The 19,551-nt window shown below is 37.6% G+C and overlaps 1 protein-coding gene across 4 annotated transcripts in view; it reads left to right on the top strand.

Annotated features, from left to right (window-relative positions):
- Positions 1 to 19,551, top strand: part of LOC138332055 (autism susceptibility gene 2 protein-like) — a 228,301-nt gene that overhangs the window by 97,533 nt on the left and 111,217 nt on the right. For all 4 annotated transcript variants that reach the window (XM_069280000.1, XM_069279999.1, XM_069279998.1 and 1 more), the window contains exon 2: positions 568 to 693. In XM_069280000.1, the coding sequence (XP_069136101.1) occupies positions 568 to 693 (126 nt within the window). The remainder of the gene's footprint in view (positions 1 to 567; positions 694 to 19,551) is intronic.

Here is a 19,551-nt window from a genome sequence, read left to right as displayed (position 1 = left end):
AGTTCTGCATAATTCTGTTTATGTTCTTAAAAGACAATGATTCAGATTGAGACTAAATTTAGGCCATTTTGCTAGTACTCTTTTAAAATGTCTTCAAGTTTTAGAAAATCCTTAATGATTCCAATGGAGAATATCCTAACAAAATTTTGTAAAAAACCCAAACTGTCCTTCATACTTTGAAATCAATCTGAAACACTGCTAGTAGGGGGACTGGTCTCCCAGTGATCTGTATTCTTTGTGACCATATGAACATGTATGATGTCCTGTCAGGTATCTTAAGCGATATGTTTCAGTGAGATAGCACTATAATTCTAAGTAGGTGACAAACACCAAACATGCATACCACACAAAAACAAATGTGTAATATGGCATACAGGAGGTTGATTAAATTACATTAGCTGATGTTAAGATATAAATAAAAATAATAGGGAAAAGTTAGTTATTGTTTATAAACATCTATGATGATGTATGTAAGTATTGTTTATAAACATCTATGATGATGTATATAAGTATTGTTTATAAACATCTATGATGATGTATATAAAGGTTTTGCTCTTTCTGTTTTAGAACGCTGTTAAGAATTCCATGAACCTAAAATCCAATGACAAAAAAGATATGTGTAACTCACAGAACAAAGAGAGAGACAAAGAGAAAAACAATCGAGTGAAGAAGAAACGGGAGAAGAAATCACAGGTATGTGACGAGTTGGTGTTTATGTTGGTAAATATTGTTCTCATTTCTTTCAGATATTATCAAATAACATTTGACTGCAGGATACAGAACTTTTCATTTCCTGACAAAGGTGACATATGCGGTTAAATACATCAGTTTTTTAACTCGTCAACATAGATGTCCGAGACCTACATTGAGCTTTGTTGGAAGTTCTTATGTCAACTGTCAGGACACACTGAAACATGCACCCAAATGGTTTGGGGAAGGGAGGGTACATTTACAAAGCTGAAATATACTTGTGTGGGCTTATTAACAAGCCGTAGAGATTAAGGTCTGATAGATATAGGATTGGTTTTTATGACCTAAAGCATATCTCAGGCATCCCATTGTATTCCCATCTTTAACTGAATTTCATGTGAAGGGCCTCCACATTCTACATTTCCTTGGTTCTGAAATCTCGAGATCCATCTTCTTGGTAGAATATGGTGGGCACTTGACACAGTGTTTGTTGGAAGCTTACTGCTGACAAGGGAACTATGTTTGTTGATAAGTATCGCCCCTCCAGCATCTGGTAGAAGTGTAAACACCCGAGGCACAACTCCATTGATAAGTGTTTTTTTGCTTCCTGACATCTATACATCACAACCTCCGTTTTTTCCACACGCTACATAGTCGTCATTGTATGTTTACAAGTGCACAAGTTAGTCACGGTAATAAAAGTACACAAACTCTCTCTCGACAGATATGTATAGCTTTGTTATCACATTAACGGCTATGCATACCAACGTGTTGTTAAGTAAATGTACAAGTAGCACTTAGCAGTGTTGTAATGTAATGCCTGGAGTATAAAGTCAGTATCTAATTGTCTTTAACAGTTCCTACCTGTCATTTACATATCTAATTATCTCTTCCTACATTGTACAACAAGAAACGAGTGACGGTTTAACGTTAATTATTACCAGTCGCCTGTCTCCTCCAATCAAACATGCTTCTCAAAACGTTTGAATATCTCACACAACATTTTGTTTTTATTGAAGATTGATGCAGCTATCTTCAAGTTCGTGAAAATAAATTTGATGTCTTGGCATTTTTATTTTCGAGAAATGAAAAAAAAAAATTAATTTAGAGGGCAGTAAGCTAGTTGAGAGAATGTAGAGATGAAATTAACATACATGTAGATAGTGTAGAATGATCGACTGTATGTATAGATGATGTAGGATGATCGACTGTATGTATAGATGGTGAAGAATGATTGACTGTATGTATAGATGGTGTAGGATATTTGACTGTATGTATAGATGGTGTAGGATGATTGACTGTATGTATAGATAGTGTAGGATGATTGACTGTATGTATAGATGGTGTAGGATATGATGTTGTATATGGTGTATGTATAGATAGTGTAGGATGATTGACTGTATGTATAGATGGTGTAGGATGATTGACTGTATGTATAGATGGTGTAGGATGATTGACTGTATGTATAGATGTGTAGATAGACTGTATGTATAGATGAGTGTAGGTATTGACTGTATGTATAGATGTGTAGGATATGTGAATGTATATTGACTGTATGTATAGATAGTGTAGGATGATTGACTGTATGTATAGATAGTGTAGGATGATTGACTGTATGTATGATAGATATGTGTAGGATGATTGACTGTATGTATAGATAGTGTAGGATATTGACTGTATGTATAGATAGTGTAGGATGATTGACTGTATGTATAGATAGTGTAGGATATTGACTGTATGTATAGATATGTAGTGAGACTGATGGATATATGACTGTATGTATAGATAGTGTAGGATGATTGACTGTATGTATAGATAGTGTAGGATATTGACTGTATGTATAGATAGTGTAGGATGATTGATGTATGTATAGACTGTATTGTATAGATAGTGTAGGATGATTGACTGTATGTATAGATAGTGTAGGATATTCGTGTATGTATAGTGTGTGTATTGCGTATGTATAGATAGTGTAGGATGATTGACTGTATGTATAGATAGTGTGTAGGATGATATGACTGTATGTATAGATAGTGTAGGATGATTGACTGTATGTATAGATGTGTAGGATGTGACTGTATGTATAGATGTAGGATATTGACTGTATGTATAGATGATTAGACTGTATGTATAGATAGTGTAGGATATTCGACTTGTTGTATGTATAGATGGTGTAGGATATTGACTGTATGTATAGATAGTGTAGGATGATTGACTGTATGTATAGATAGTGTAGGATGATTCGACTGTATGTATAGAGATATGATGTTATTGTAGTATAGATGTGGGATGATTGACTGTATGTATAGATATGATGTTGTGTAGGTAGGATGATTGACTGTATGTATAGATAGTGTAGGATGATTGACTGTATGTATAGATAGTGTAGGATGATTGACTGTATGTATAGATAGGTATTGACTGTATGTATAGATAGTGTAGGATGATTGACTGTATGTATAGATAGGTGTAGGATGATTGACTGTATGTATAGATAGTGTAGGATGATTTGACTGTATGTATAGATAGTGTGATGGATTGTATTAGACTGTGTATGATATACTGTATGATAGTGTGTAGGATGATTCGACTGTATGTATAGATAGTGTAGGATATTGACTGTATGTATAGATGTGTAGGATGATTGACTGTATGTATAGATGGTGTAGGATATTCGACTGTATGTATAGATAGTGTAGGATGATTGACTGTATGTATAGATAGTGTAGGATGATTCGACTGTATGTATAGATGGTGTGTAGGATGATTGACTGTATGTATAGATGTAGGATGATTGACTGTAGGATAGATTTGACTGTATGTATAGATAGTGTAGGATGATTGACTGTATGTATAGATGGTAGTGTAGGATGATTGACTGTATGTATAGATAGTGTAGGATGATTGACTGTATGTATAGATAGTGTAGGATATTGACTGTATGTATAGATAGTGTAGGATGATTGACTGTATGTATAGATGTGTAGGATATGACTGTATGTAGGATGATTGACTGTATGTATAAATGGTGTAGGATGATTGACTGTATGTATAGATAGTGTAGGATGATTGACTGTATATATATATATATGTATAGATAGTGTAGGATGATTGACTGTATGTATAGATAGTGTAGGATATTCGACTGTATGTATAGATAGTGTAGGATGATTCGACTGTATGTATAGATAGTGTAGGATGTATAGATAGTGTAGGATGATTGACTGTATGTATAGATAGTGTAGGATGATTGACTGTATGTATAGATAGTAGTGTAGGATGATTGACTGTATGTATAGATAGTGTAGGATGATTGACTGTATGTATAGATAGTGTAGGATGATTGACTGTATGTATATAGATAGTGTAGGATGATTGACTGTATGTATAGATAGTGTAGGATGATTGACTGTATGTATAGATAGTGTAGGATGATTGACTGTATGTATAGATTGTGTAGGATGATTGACTGTATGTATAGATAGTGTAGGATGATTGACTGTATGTATAGATAGTGTAGGATGATTGACTGTATGTATAGATAGTGTAGGATGATTGACTGTATGTATAGTTAGTGTAGGATGATTGACTGTATGTATAGATAGTGTAGGATGATTGACTGTATGTATAGATAGTGTAGGATGATTGACTGTATGTATAGATAGTGTAGGATGATTGACTGTATGTATAGATAGTGTAGGATGATTGACTGTATGTATAGATAGTGTAGGATATTTGACTGTATGTATAGATAGTGTAGGATGATTGACTGTATGTATAGATAGTGTAGGATGATTGACTGTATGTATAGATAGTGTAGGATGATTGACTGTATGTATAGATAGTGTAGGATGATTGACTGTATGTATAGATAGTGTAGGATATTTGACTGTATGTATAGATGGTGTAGGATGATTGACTGTATGTATAGATAGTGTAGGATGATTGACTGTATGTATAGATAGTGTAGGATGATTGACTGTATGTATAGATAGTGTAGGATGATTGACTGTATGTATAGATAGTGTAGGATGATTGACTGTATGTATAGATAGTGTAGGATGATTGACTGTATGTATAGATAGTGTAGGATGATTGACTGTATGTATAGATAGTGTAGGATAGATTGACTGTATGTATAGATAGTGTAGGATGATTGACTGTATGTATAGATAGTGTAGGATGATTGACTGTATGTATAGATAGTGTAGGATGATTTGACTGTATGTATAGATAGTGTAGGATGATTGACTGTATGTATAGATAGTGTAGGATGATTGACTGTATGTATAGATAGTGTAGGATGATTGACTGTATGTATAGATAGTGTAGGATGATTGACTGTATGTATAGATAGTGTAGGATATTCGACTGTATGTATAGATAGTGTAGGATGATTGACTGTATGTATAGATAGTGTAGGATGATTGACTGTATGTATAGATAGTGTAGGATATTGACTGTATGTATAGATAGTGTAGGATGATTGACTGTATGTATAGATAGTGTAGGATGATTGACTGTATGTATAGATAGTGTAGGATGATTGACTGTATGTATAGATAGTGTAGGATGATTGACTGTATGTATAGATGGTGTAGGATGATTGACTGTATGTATAGATAGTGTAGGATGATTGACTGTATATATATATATATGTATAGATAGTGTAGGATGATTGACTGTATGTATAGATAGTGTAGAATGATCGACTGTATGTATAGATGGTGTAGGATGATTGACTGTATGTATAGATAGTGTAGGATATTCGACTGTATGTATAGATAGTGTAGGATATTCGACTGTATGTATAGATAGTGTAGGATATTCTACTGTATGTATAGATGGTGTAGGATATTTGACTGTATGTATAGATGGTGTAGGATGATTGACTGACTATGTAGATGTTGTACATCTGCTACAGTTTATATCTCTCTCCTGTGCAATTTGTTAATTACCAACAATTGACACAACAAGAGTATAGATTGGTAATAAAAATGCGACTTCCACACAAGTTTACAGTTCCTATTTAACTATTCAGTCAGTCAGCGTTTTATGTACTATAACATTTTTTTCAGGTGAATACAAGTTTGGTCATGAGAGGAAATAAGGTAGTTTTACGTTAGCATGTTTTGATGGATTTCTAGTTAAGAATTATGACTGTCAGTGTTTCCAGATTTCAAACTTCCTAAAGTACCATGACATCAAACTTACAAAGTACTATGATTTCAAACTTAAAAGTACCATAATTTTAAACTTACAAAGTACCATTATTTCAAATTCCCAGAAACCATGATTTCAAACTTCCTATGTACTTTGATTCCAAGCATCTTATCTACATTGATTTAAAGCTTTTTGTCATCACTGATTTAGTATGGCTCTAACACCCGTCCATTGGAAGCCAGCTCCAAACATTTGTAGTCATTGATTCATGTCTGTACCGATCCCCTGTAATGTGTGTTTGTTGAGTGTAGTAAGTAGACATAATCTGTGTCTTCTATCTAATGATATGTGATAGACTTATTTGTTTTACAGCCACAACATGGCCCCAGAGACATGCAGCTGACTATTCACGGAAAGGCTACACACAAACGTTTTATCAACGGTGGCACTCACTGTTTAAACAACAGTTAAATAGAATGTTTTTGTCAGCTGTAACAATTCTATTTCACTTAAAAGTCAAGTTATATACAGGTAGAAAGTACAGAAGTCAAGTTATATACAGACAGAAAGTACAGAAGTCAAGTTGTTATTAAAGGAAGATAATATGGTTTCTATTGCTGTGAAGTTATTTATTGGGGAGCTCATCTTCTACCACATGTTACCGTGATTTTATTTTTAAGAGTCTTTGTTTTAATGGAGTCTATAGATGTCCTAACTGTTGAGGCTTAGAGGAATCAATGTTATTGAGCCAGCCCCTTTCTAACCTTTCTGTCAGATTATTTCTAATTGGTGATCCATGTTCTCATCTTGCTGTAATAAGATTCCATTATTGTTTCAGACCCATTCCCACCTTATACTGTAAGATTTCTATGGGGCCAACCTTTCTTATTTGGCTGTAAAGTGATCTCGCTTTGTTTAAGTGAGATTCTGTTGTGACTTTCACCTTGCTGTAAGATTTCTTAAGAGTAATACCTCTTTTCACCTTGCTGTAAAATTTCTTAGTGGCAAGACCTCTTCTCACTTTGCTGTAAGATTTCTTAAGGGCAAGACCTTCTCACCTTGCAGTAAGATTGCTTTAGGACAACACCTCTTCATACCTTGATGTAAGATTTCTTAAGGGTAAGACCTCTTTTCACCTTGCTGTAAGATTTCTTAAGGGCAAGACCTCTTTTCACCTTGCTGTAAGATTTCTTAAGGGCAAGACCTCTTTTCACCTTGCTGTAAGATTTCTTAAGGGCAAGACCTCTTTTCACCTTGCTGTAAGATTTCTTAAGGTCAAGACCTCTTTTCACCTTACAGTAAGATTTCTTAGGGGCAAGACCTCATCTCACCTTGCTGTAAGATTTCTTAATGGCAAGACCTCTTCTGATCTTGCTGTAAGATTTCTTAAGGGCAAGACCTCTTTTCACCTTACAGTAAGATTTCTTAGGGGCAAGACCTCTTTTCACCTTGCAGTAAGATTTCTTAAGGGCAAGACCTCATCTCACCTTGCTGTAAGATTTCTTAACGGCAAGACCTCTTTTCACCTAGCTGTAAGATTTCTTAATGGCAAGACCTCTTCTGATCTTGCTGTAAGATTTCTTAAGGGCAAGACCTCTTCTCACCTAGCTGTAAGATTTCTTAAAGGCAAGACTTCTTTTCACTTTGCTGTAAGATTTCTTAAGGGCAAGACCTCATCTCACCTTGCTGTAAGATTTCTTAAGGGCAAGACTTCATCTCACCTTGCTGTAAGATTTCTTAAGGGCAAGACCTCATCTCACCTTGCTGTAAGATTTCTTAAGGGCAAGACTTCATCTCACCTTGCTGTAAGATTTCTTAAGGGCAAGACCTCTTCTCACCTTGCTGTAAGATTGCTTTGGGACAACAACTCTTCTCACCTTGCTGTAAAGCGATTATCTCCAATTTCACTTCACTGTAAAATGAGTTTTTCACGGTTTTCCATGGTAAAGTGATTTCCCTGGGAGGAGTTCTGTTCCACTTTAAAAGCTGTTGTCAATTATTGTAGTGATGAACAATTTATAACAGGAAACTTGCTTTGTGTGATCAAGGATTAGAAAGCTGTCTTGTCCGACTACAGAGTGGCCAATTCTTAATCAATACAGTCAGTGATGGTGGCACAAGATTTTTCAAATCCTGCTGGCTAACTGCTTCGGTTGGAGGCTGCAGACAGCCTGCCATGATTTATCACTAGTTCGTTGAGGTTGAGCATACAGGCTTTATGCATCTCACTGAGACCACTGTTGTGATTTAGACCCTGCACACTGAGACCACTGTTGTGATTTAGACCCTGCACACTGAGACCACTGTTGTGATTTAGACCCTGCACACTGAGACCACTGTTGTGATTTAGACCCTGCACACTGAGACCACTGTTGTGATTTAGACCCTGCACACTGAGACCACTGTTGTGATTTAGACCCTGCACACTGAGACCACTGTTGTGATTTAGACCCTGCACACAGAGACCACTGTTGTGATTTAGACCCTGCACACAGAGACCACTGTTGTGATTTAGACCCTGCACACTGAGACCACTGTTGTGATTTAGACCCTGCACACTGAGACCACTGTTGTGATTTAGACCCTGCACACTGAGACCACTGTTGTGATTTAGACCCTGCACACTGAGACCACTGTTGTGATTTAGACCCTGCACACTGAGACCACTGTTGTGATTTAGACCCTGCACACAGAGACCACTGTTGTGATTTAGACCCTGCACACAGAGACCACTGTTGTGATTTAGACCCTGCACACAGAGACCACTGTTGTGATTTAGACCCTGCACACAGAGACCACTGTTGTGATTTAGACCCTTCACACAGAAACCCATTGTAGGTATGACCCTACACCATTATATGTGTAGCTGTCTGTGATACAGATGTTACACGATTGTCCCTGATATAGAAGTTACATGATGATATTTGTAGCTGTCCCTGATATAGAAGTTACATGATGATATTTGTAGCTGTCCCTGATATAGAAGTTACATGATGATATTTGTAGCTGTCCCTGATATAGAAGTTACATGATGATATTTGTAGCTGTCCCTGATATAGAAGTTACATGATGATATTTGTAGCTGTCCCTGATATAGAAGTTACATGATGATATTTGTATCTGTCCCTGATATAGAAGCTACATGATTATATTTGTATCTGTCCCTGATATAGAAGCTACATGATTATATTTGTAGCTGTCCCTGATATAGAAGCTACATGATTATATTTGTAGCTGTCCCTGATATAGAAGCTACATGATTATATTTGTATCTGTCCCTGATATAGAAGCTACATGATGATATTTGTAGCTGTCCCTGATATAGAAGCTACATGATTATATTTGTATCTGTCCCTGATATAGAAGCTACATGATTATATTTGTAGGTGTCTAATGCTATTTTAGGACTAATGAGTAGGCCATTAATCAGATTGCATAGCAACCAGACAAAACACAATCTGACATCCTCGTGAGGGAAGACAATCAACTTAAAAAAAAAAGTATGTTTTGGTGATCGGTTATCAGAGGATTTTTGTCAGTTTTATGATTTCTGTCATTTGGCTGTGTGAGATAAAACTTGTATTTAAAACTAAGACTGATGTGTTTTTTCAGCTATTAAAAAGCATGTTAACAATACATCACTCAAATTCACGATTCCTTGTCGATGGAACCCACGTTTGGCATTTACCATAGCAACATATCACATCACATGGATTCATATTACATTTATCTGACGTTTGGCATAAATGATAGAGACATATAAAATCATATGGATTCATGCTACATTTATCTGACATTTGGCATAAATGATAGAGACATAAAATCATATGGATTCATGCTACATTTATCTGACGTTTGGCATAAATGATAGAGACATATAAAATCATATGGATTCATGCTATATTTATCTGACGTTTGGCATAAATGATAGAGACATAAAAATCATATGCATTCATGCTATATTTATCTGACGTTTGGCATAAATGATAGAGACATATAAAATCATATGGATTCATAGAGACATATAAAATCATATGGATTCATGCTATATTTATCTGACGTTTGGCATAAATGATAGAGACATAAAATCATATGGATTCATGCTATATTTATCTGACGTTTGGCATACATGATAGAGACATACAAAATCATATGGATTCATGCTATATTTATCTGACGTTTGGCATACATGATAGAGACATATAAAATCATATGGATTCATGCTATATTTATCTGACGTTTGGCATACATGATAGAGACATAAAATCATATGACGTGGCATAAATGATAGAGACATATAAAATCATATGGATTCATGCTACATTTATCTGATGTTTGGCATACATGATAGAGACATAAAATCATATGGATTCATGCTATATTTATTGGATACTGTTAATTATTTTTACAAGTAGATACTTTGTATGTGCAATCTAGGATCCTTTTATTTGATGTGAAATTGATTATCAGCATCATGTTCCATCGTGCATAAAAGAAAATAACAATGATATGGTTTTGTGCAAGCTCACCAACAATTAGTTTTACAATTTGCTAATGCTTTTCAATTTGCCTGCCTTAAGACTAAGATTTCAATTTGTTATGCACTCGGCATCTTTGGATTTATTTCTAACTCATTAAAACAAAAGGTTAATGATTTTGCACAAATTGATTAAAGATTGACAATCACACAGGCTATAATCAAAGCCCATCAGCATTTTATTCCAACAAGTTGATCATCTGTCTGTTAATCCGCTCTCATCTGCATTACAAATAAGCTCGATGGCAACTCCGAAATGTGAGCATAAACAAAATACAACAAAAAACACTCTTGTGAAGCAGGATGATTCACGATGATCAGAGAAAAGCCTCTCAGGAGTAAAGTCTAATCTGTTGGTATAAAAAATGATTTGTTTTAATGGCTGGTCGCCACCAGTGACAGGCGCTATATAATATTCACATCTTGTAGATTTAAGTACTATGGCAAATTAACTGGAGGGTTTTAAAGCCCAGTAATATGTTTCTGCACTCGATTTGTACCTCGAGACAGAGATCAATGTGGACTGGTATTAATGGTTTGTAGTGAGGCCTTTTTGTTATCCTTCAACGATTCACACAGGTAAACAGGCTAGTCTATGTTACACTGGGATCAGGGATATGTGTTACACTGGCTTTTTCTGGGGGGGACATGTGTTACACTGGCTTATCCTGGGGTATATGTGTTACACTGGCTTATCCTGGGGGATATGTGTCACACTGGCTTATCCTGGGGATATGTGTTACACTGGCTTATCCTGGGGGTATGTGTTACACTGGCTTATCCTGGGGGATATGTGTTACACTGGCTTATCCTTGGGGATATGTGTTACACTGGGTTATCCTGGGGGATATGTGCTAAACTGGCTTATTCTCGAGGATATTTGTTACACTTGCTTATCCTGGGGGGATATGTGTTACACTGGCTTATCCTGGGGGGTATGTGTTACACTGGCTTATCCTGGGGGATATGTGTTACACTGGCTTATCCTGGGGGATATGTGTTACACTGGCTTATCCTGGAGGATATGTGTTACACTGGCTTATCCTGGGGATATGTGTTACACTGGCTTATCCTGGGGGATATGTGTTACACTGGCTTATCCTGGGGATATGTGTTACACTGGCTTATCCTGGGGGATATGTGTTACACTGGCTTATCCTGGGGATATGTGTTACACTGGCTTATCCTGGGGGATATGTGTTACACTGGCTTATCCTGGGGATATGTGTTACACTGGCTTATCCTGGGGGTATGTGTTACACTGGCTTATCCTGGGTGACATGTGTTACACTGGCTTATCCTGGGGGATATGTGTTACACTGGCTTATCCTGGGGGATATGTGTTACACTGGCTTATCCTGGGGGATATGTGTTACACTGGCTTATCCTGGGGGATATGTGTTACACTGGCTTATCCTTGGGGTATGTGTTACACTGGCTTATCCTGGGGGATATGTGTTACACTGGCTTATCCTAGGGGGTATGTGGGTTATGATGGCTTGGGGATACTGTAACAGTCATATTGTGGGAAGGCTGACAATCTATTCCATGTTTGCCGGAACTTTTATACCACTGTATATTCCAATGGCATGAATTTATTTATTATTGAATAATTATCTATAAATATAGATACCACACACACATGCAATTGTAAACTGAACATGGACTGATTGCTAAGTTGGTATCATTTTTATCTTTCCCAAACTTTACAACCTATCTGAATTAAAATATTTCTGTGCATTATCACACCTGTGTATTGTTTTATAGTTTGAACACCTGTGGGAACTAGTTTTATAGTACATCACTACCATTGTTGTAGGGGCCCATCAGTCATTACTGTTGATGATCAGTGATATGTAGGCTCCAAACAATGATAGATGTACACTTCCTTCTGGTTAGCTCTGGAAATTGTTGCTGGGGTACAAATTACTGCAGATGAGCTGAGTAATGTTTAATATTGTAGAGGACTATATTAATGGTGTCAGTGAACAGTTATGACAATATAGTATCAGCTTTGTGTAATTGTTATTGATTGAAACTCTAGTTTCTAAGATATTTTTCTGGTGAGTTTACCACGTTGTTATTATAGAGTGTGACTGATAATTTGGTTACCATGTGTTGGATAAGAACGAGATACCCTGAGAACCTCCGATCTAACCCAGCAGGATACAAGCCACTTTTCTTCACAGCCACCTAATATATGTCTTAAGTCCATATTGGAGTTTTTTCCCATCATGTCTTTGCAGCAGAGAAGTTTTACTGACAGAGCAGTAGAGATGTGGTCATGTTGTTATCACTGTATGTAAGTGTAATCCAGGTTTTCTCTTATTGCTGGAACAGTGAAAATACATCATTGCACTTTTCTCTAGATTTACTTAAGAATTCAAATTAATAAAATATGATGACCTGAGTTAAAAGGATTGTGATGAGGTTGATTTACCTGGACCAATTTTATACAGGCAGCTGATATACCTGGAGTATCACCTCTACCTGTTCAGACATTTTAACAATTAATGTCTTTAAAGGTTCCAGAAGTATTGATCAAATCCTTCAATATACTATTAGCTATAACTATAGCACTTACCTTATACTGTGTAATCTTACCGGAGTTAATTAGAATTTTACTGTAATATTGTGTAATCTTACCCGAGTTAATTAGAATTTTACTGTAATACTGTGAAATCTTACCTGAGTTAATTAGAATTTTACTGTAATACTGTGTAATCTTAGGCGAGTTAATTAGAATTTTACTGTAATACTGTGTAATCTTACCTGAGTTAATTAGAATTTTACTGTAATACTGTGTAATCTTACCCGAGTTAATTAGAATTTTACTGTAATACTGTGAAATCTTACCTGAGTTAATTAGAATTTTACTGTAATACTGTGTAATCTTACCTGAGTTAATTAGAATTTTACTGTAATACTGTGTAATTTTACCTGAGTTAATTAGAATTTTACTGTAATACTGTGTAATCTTACCTGAGTTAATTAGAATTTTACTGTAATACTGTGTAATTTTACCTGAGTTAATTAGAATTTTACTGTAATACTGTGTAATTTTACCTGAGTTAATTAGAATTTTACTGTAATACTGTGTAATTTTACCTGAGTTAATTAGAATTTTACTGTAATACTGTGTAATTTTACCTGTGCTGAATAGAATTTTACTGTAAAATTGTGATTTTACTTGAGCTAACTAGTGTAACTTGCGGGATAACCTGTGTTCTGACTTCATTGTGGCTTATATGTTCACTCTCTTTTGTTTGTGATTGGTTTTAAATTAGATTTTAAAAGTGAAGTGAGGAGAGGTATTATATAAGGTAATGTAGTGTCTAACTGGTGCCAACTATGTTTTCAACTCAGTGTAGCTAACCCAAATAAAGGCCCACTTGTCACTGGTGAAACCTGAGCGGAGAAGCTCAAGTGTTTTAGGTTTAATGGCAGTTACAAGTCAAGGTATGATGAACCTGTTCAGGTGAGGATCCGCTGTAGACTTTGAGGGCTGACAGGTATACAAAAGCCGGGGTGCATTAACGAATCGTAAAGATAGGTGTCAGAGGGACTGGTGTGCAATGAGAAATATGAACTACAGTGGCAGCTTGGAGGTGGAGAGGCTATCAGAGAGATGTATTCTGTAATAATAATTCTATAGCAAGTGTATGTAGTATAAGGTAATGATCAGATCCTTCAATGGTTCACTGTGTAATGATCAAATCCTTCTGTGATTCACTGTGTTAGGAGCCAATAGGGTCGTAGTGGGCAAGTGGTTAAAGTGTTCTCACATGTTACCGCTAGCCCTCCACCTGTAGGTTGCGGGTTTGCTACCTTGTTATTTGGGACATTTGCATGGTACTGACTGAAAGCGGTTCGTTTTCTCCCAGTACTCCAGTTTTCCTCCATCTTCTAGCCATTTTATGTCTGTATACTTTTGGTTTGGTTTGTTTAGTTTTATGTCCTATTTAACAGCCATGGTCATGTAAGGACGTGCCAGGTTTGTTGGTGGAGGAAAGCCGGAGTACCCGGAGAAAAACCACCGGTCAGCGGTCAGTACCTGGCAACTGCCCCACATGGGATTCGAACCCGCATCCCAGAGGTGGAGGGCTTGTGGTAATATCTCGGGACATCTTAACCACTCGGCCATCGCAGCCCCAAAGTATACTAGATAGTGGTTTAAATTTGCGGGGTCTAGATTTCATGGTTTTCTATACAGTAGATTAGCAGGGGTTAAAGTTCACTGATTCTCAGAATTCTTTGAACTATTGTTATTTTAAGGTATGTCAATGAATTCCAAAATATTACATTGGTGTTTAGGATTCACACATTTCAATGAAAATGTGAATATAGCCAAAATAAATTGCCCACAAAATTTAACCACTATACAGTAGTAAACGACTTGGAGTCAACCCAGAAGTGATTAGATACACAGCTACATGCCCATCAATGTGGGAATAATTAAGGTAGAACAAAGAAAGCAATTAAGGTAAAAAAAACCTAGTGACATTTCAGTATTACATCACAAAGTCTCCACTGTGCCACTTAGAGACATAATTAATTGATTAGATAAAAAACAGTAATTAGTGTCTCGTTTTCAGAGCTGTTACCAATGTGTGTATCATTAGTCCAGGTGATATGTGGTCTCAGTCAGTCAAAGTCATTAATAATCACTAAGGTCGCAAAAAATCACATGCCCTAAGTATTTTTTGTAATGACACAAAAGAACAAATAATGTTTGATGTTTTAATGAAAGCACCGTTAACTTCTGGAAACAATTACTTTTCGTAGCAGAAATAAAAAGCAATCTCCTGTGCAAACACCCATTTTAAAAACTGCCAATTTGTTGATGGAAATAACAAGCAGAATCTGAATCCATGCTGGTGCTCAGAGGGTTGTGTGGTACAGTAATGGCAGACCTTGTGGTGAATTTACAGAGCTCTTACTGAGGCTAGGTAAATCTGTGAGTGTACCCCTTACAGCTGTCTTCTACAGTTACCTGGTAAATTTACCTGGTTAAGTTACCTGGATAAGTTACCCCTTACAGCTGTCTGCTACAGTTACCTGGTTAAGGTACCTGGTTAAGGTACCCCTCACAACTGTCTGTTACAGTTACCTGGTTAAGTTACCCGTCACAGCTGTCTGCTACAGTTACCTGGTTAAGGTACCCCTCACAACTGTCTGTTACAGTTACCTGGTTAAGTTATCCCTCACAGCTGTCTGCTACAGTTACCTGGTTAAGGTACCCCTCACAGCTGTCTGCTACAGTTACCTGGTTAAGTTATCCGTCACAGCTGTCTGCTACAGTTACCTGGTTAAGTTACCCGTCACAGCTGTCTGCTACAGTTACCTGGTTAAGTTACCTGGTTCACAGCTGTCTGCTACAGTTACCTGGTTAAGTTACCCCTCACAACTGTCTGCTACAGTTACCTGGTTAAGTTACCTGTCACAGCTGTCTGCTACAGTTACCTGGTTAAGTTATCCCTCACAGCTGTCTGCTACAGTTACCTGGTTAAGTTATCCCTCACAGCTGTCTGCTACAGTTACCTGGTTAAGTTACCCCTCACAGCTGTCTGCTACAGTTACCTGGTTAAGTTACCTGTCACAGCTGTCTGCTACAGTTACCTGGTTAAGTTACCCCTCACAGCTGTCTGCTACAGTTACCTGGTTAAGTTACCCCTCACAGCTGTTTGTTACAGTTACCTGGTTAAGTTACCCGTCACAGCTGTCTGCTACAGTTACCTGGTTAAGTTACCCCTCACAGCTGTCTGTTACAGTTACCTGGTTAAGTTACCCGTCACAGCTGTCTGCTACAGTAACCTGGTTAAGTTACCCCTCACAGCTGTCTTCTACAGTTACCTGGCTGGTTAAGTTACCCCTCACTGCTGTTTGTTACAGTTACCTGGTTAAGTTACCTGGTTAAGTTACACCTTACAACTGTCTGCTACAGTTACCTGGTTAAGTTACCCCTCACTGCTGTTTGTTACAGTTACCTGGGTAAGCTGTGTATCCTCTGATCCTATTATGCAGTCTTTTGTACATTTTATAATTCAATTTGATACTGCAGTTTAAAGATTAAAGATTTCATCTTTTGTATACAGGATCAAACTGGGTGTAAAAAAAGCCCATTACTGCGAGATTTTATTGTACTTGATTAAATACCAGGGGTTGTGTACACATACCTTCTGCATGAATAAGCTGGCTGTTTTGAAATCCAACAACTTGAGTGTAATAAGCTCTGATCCATGACACAGTTTATCTGCCAGGCATTATGTTGAGCCAGGCATGCTGTCGAGCCACACTGGTATAAGGACTGATGACTTACCTCCCTTGTATTGCCTGCTCGCAGAGTTGGATTGCAGTGACAGTGTTCATTCTGTATATATTTTTTTATTGGTTTTTATACTTTTAGCAATTTTTCAGTTTTTCCAGTAATTTTGTAGGTTGGAAATTTTGATCAACTACAAGAAATAAGATTTACCATAAATGTATTACAGAATTTTCGATCTTACTTGAGTGAAATATAAAACGGATCTTTTGTTCCTTTTTGCTTCCATTTCAAAGATTAAACCTCGACCGTGTTTTAATGATGTTGGTACTTGACTTGTATGTTACATAACTAAGCGACTGAAATAAAAGTACAATATAAGGCTAGTTGTACACTGATCCCTCTTCTACCTGTCCTATACTGACTTATCTCTCTTCACTGTTAACACTGACATTGGTTTAGTGATGACTGGCCACAAGTGCCTAGAGTTCAGCTGCCGGATTCACACAGTTTGCAAACAAAATTTATTTCATACCCCTATGAAGTTAAAAAATAGTAACATCAATGCTTAAATGGATACAGTACAACAAACTTGTACATTTCCAATTTAGCTTGCTGACCATGAGGGTAAACTGTGTTGGCCTATGGCCAGAACAACTGATTGTTTTACCTGTATAACCTATCTGTGTTAATTAGCTGACAACATGACACCTAGTGTACACCACACCTGCATTAACAATCGTTCCAGGTAGGCTAATTACAAAGTATCTGTGCGGAGGTATCTGATGGACAGGTACCATATTGATCTACGTTAAAGTTCATATAAGTTTGTAGAGTATACAGGTGTGAACAATTACTTGTGTCTTATCTTCTCTGGAGCTGTTTTAAAACCTTGTTTGACAGTTTATTGACTAGAGTTCAAAGGTCATGCCATTGATATTGTGTGAGGTCTGTCGGGTACAATATTTTTAGTAAGAATACAAATGTGTTATTAGATGTTTGTAACATAGACACTAAATTAGCTGTCAGAAAATTAATTAATGTTTCCTATAATGATATGCTTTAGTTTGTTCAAAGATATTTCCTGACATTTTGCTAACTAAGGAATACCACTAGAATATACAGTGAGTGGATTGTACTTTTCTGGCCAGTAGAATATACAGTGAGAGGAGAGTAACTTCCTGGCCAGTAGAATATACAGTGAGTGGAGAGTACAATCATGGCCAGTAGAATATACAGTGAGAGGAGATTACCTTCCTGGCCAGTAGAATATACAGTGAGTGGAGAGTACCTTTCTGGCCAGTAGAATATACAGTGAGAGGAGAGTACCTTCCTGGCCAGTAGAATATACAGTGAGTGGAGAGTACCTTCCTGGCCAGTAGAATATACAGTGAGAGGAGAGTACCTTCCTGGCCAGTAGAATATACAGTGAGTGGAGAGTACCTTCCTGGCCAGTAGAATATACAGTGAGAGGAGAGTACCTTCCTGCCAGAATATACAGTGAGTGGAGAGTACCTTCCTGGCCAGTAGAATATACAGTGAGTGGAGAGTACCTTCCTGGCCAGTAGAATATACAGTGAGTGGAGAGTACCTTCCTGGCCAGTAGAATATACAGTGAGTGGAGAGTACCTTCCATGCCAGTAGAATATACAGTGAGTGGAGAGTACCTTCCTTCTGGCCAGTAGAATATACAGTGAGAGGAGAGTACCTTCCTGGCCAGTAGAATATACAGTGAGTGGAGAGTACCTTCCATGCCAGTAGAATATACAGTGAGAGGAGAGTATCTTCCTGGCCAGTAGAATATACAGTGAGAGGAGAGTACCTTCCTGGCCAGTAGAATATACAGTGAGTGGAGAGTACCTTCCTGGCCAGTAGAATATTAAGTGAGTGGAAAGTCAATCTGATTGTTAATATGTATATTAGAAGTAGTATTGATAAATATCCTCCTAGAACATATACTCCTCACACAATATGTGAGTAAACCTCCCCTTCACCACCAGTATATCTCCTCACCAATCTCTCCTGAATACCCCTTTCTCCCCCTTCTCATCACATTTGTTTCCCCTTTTCTAGTCTCCCCCCTCTTTCCCCTCCCTAATTCCTCTCACCACCCCTGTTCCCCTCTTTGTCTCCCCTCCCTAATCCCCCTTTCATACCCTTGGTGTCCCCTTTTTCCTTCCCCTGTGCCCTCCTCCATTTTCCCCCTTTTCTACCTGTTGTGTCCCCCTCCCTAGTCCTTCTTTTCTACCCCTGTATCCCCCCTTTCCCATTGCTTGTGTACCCCTTGCTAGTCCCCCTTTCCTCCATCCCTTTTGCCCTCTCTGTCCCCTTTTCTACCCTTGGTGTCCCTATTTCCCACCCCTTGGTGTCCCCCTTTTCTACCCTTGGTGTCCCTATTTCCCACCCCTTGGTGTCCCCCTTTTCTACCCTTGGAGTCCCTATTTCCCATCCCTTGGTGTCCCCCTTTTCTATTCTCCTAAGTGACTATTACTATAACCCTGCAGAGCAGACCTTTGTTCATGCTTGCAAATCTCTGACTCATCTCTCAACAAAAAAAAAAATACTAATTCAAATTTATCGTTTGAAAGCAATTGGCAGCAATCATGGACATAATTCAAATTTATCTGGTGAAAGTGATTGGCTGCCATCCGAGTGTCACTTGTTCACTCCGATAACCAATGTAAGCCTTGTCAGCCTCGCATGTTTAACTGGTCCCCCATGTTGTAGCCAGGCATCCACCCCACGTCTACAGGGTTTAAGGTGACGAGATAAAGGGGCAGGGTAGCGGGGCGGTGTACAGCTCCAGTATTGCCTGGTGATAGTGAACAGGTCTCAGTGTGGGTATACTCCATATACATGCGATTAATCCTCGTCAAGGAGCTCCTAATATCAGGTGAAA

Source organism: Argopecten irradians, chromosome 9 (assembly GCF_041381155.1).
Source record: "Argopecten irradians isolate NY chromosome 9, Ai_NY, whole genome shotgun sequence".
Taxonomy (NCBI): domain Eukaryota; kingdom Metazoa; phylum Mollusca; class Bivalvia; order Pectinida; family Pectinidae; genus Argopecten; species Argopecten irradians.
The sequence above is the reverse complement of the archived record's forward strand: the minus strand, read 5'-3'. Positions and strand labels throughout refer to the sequence as shown.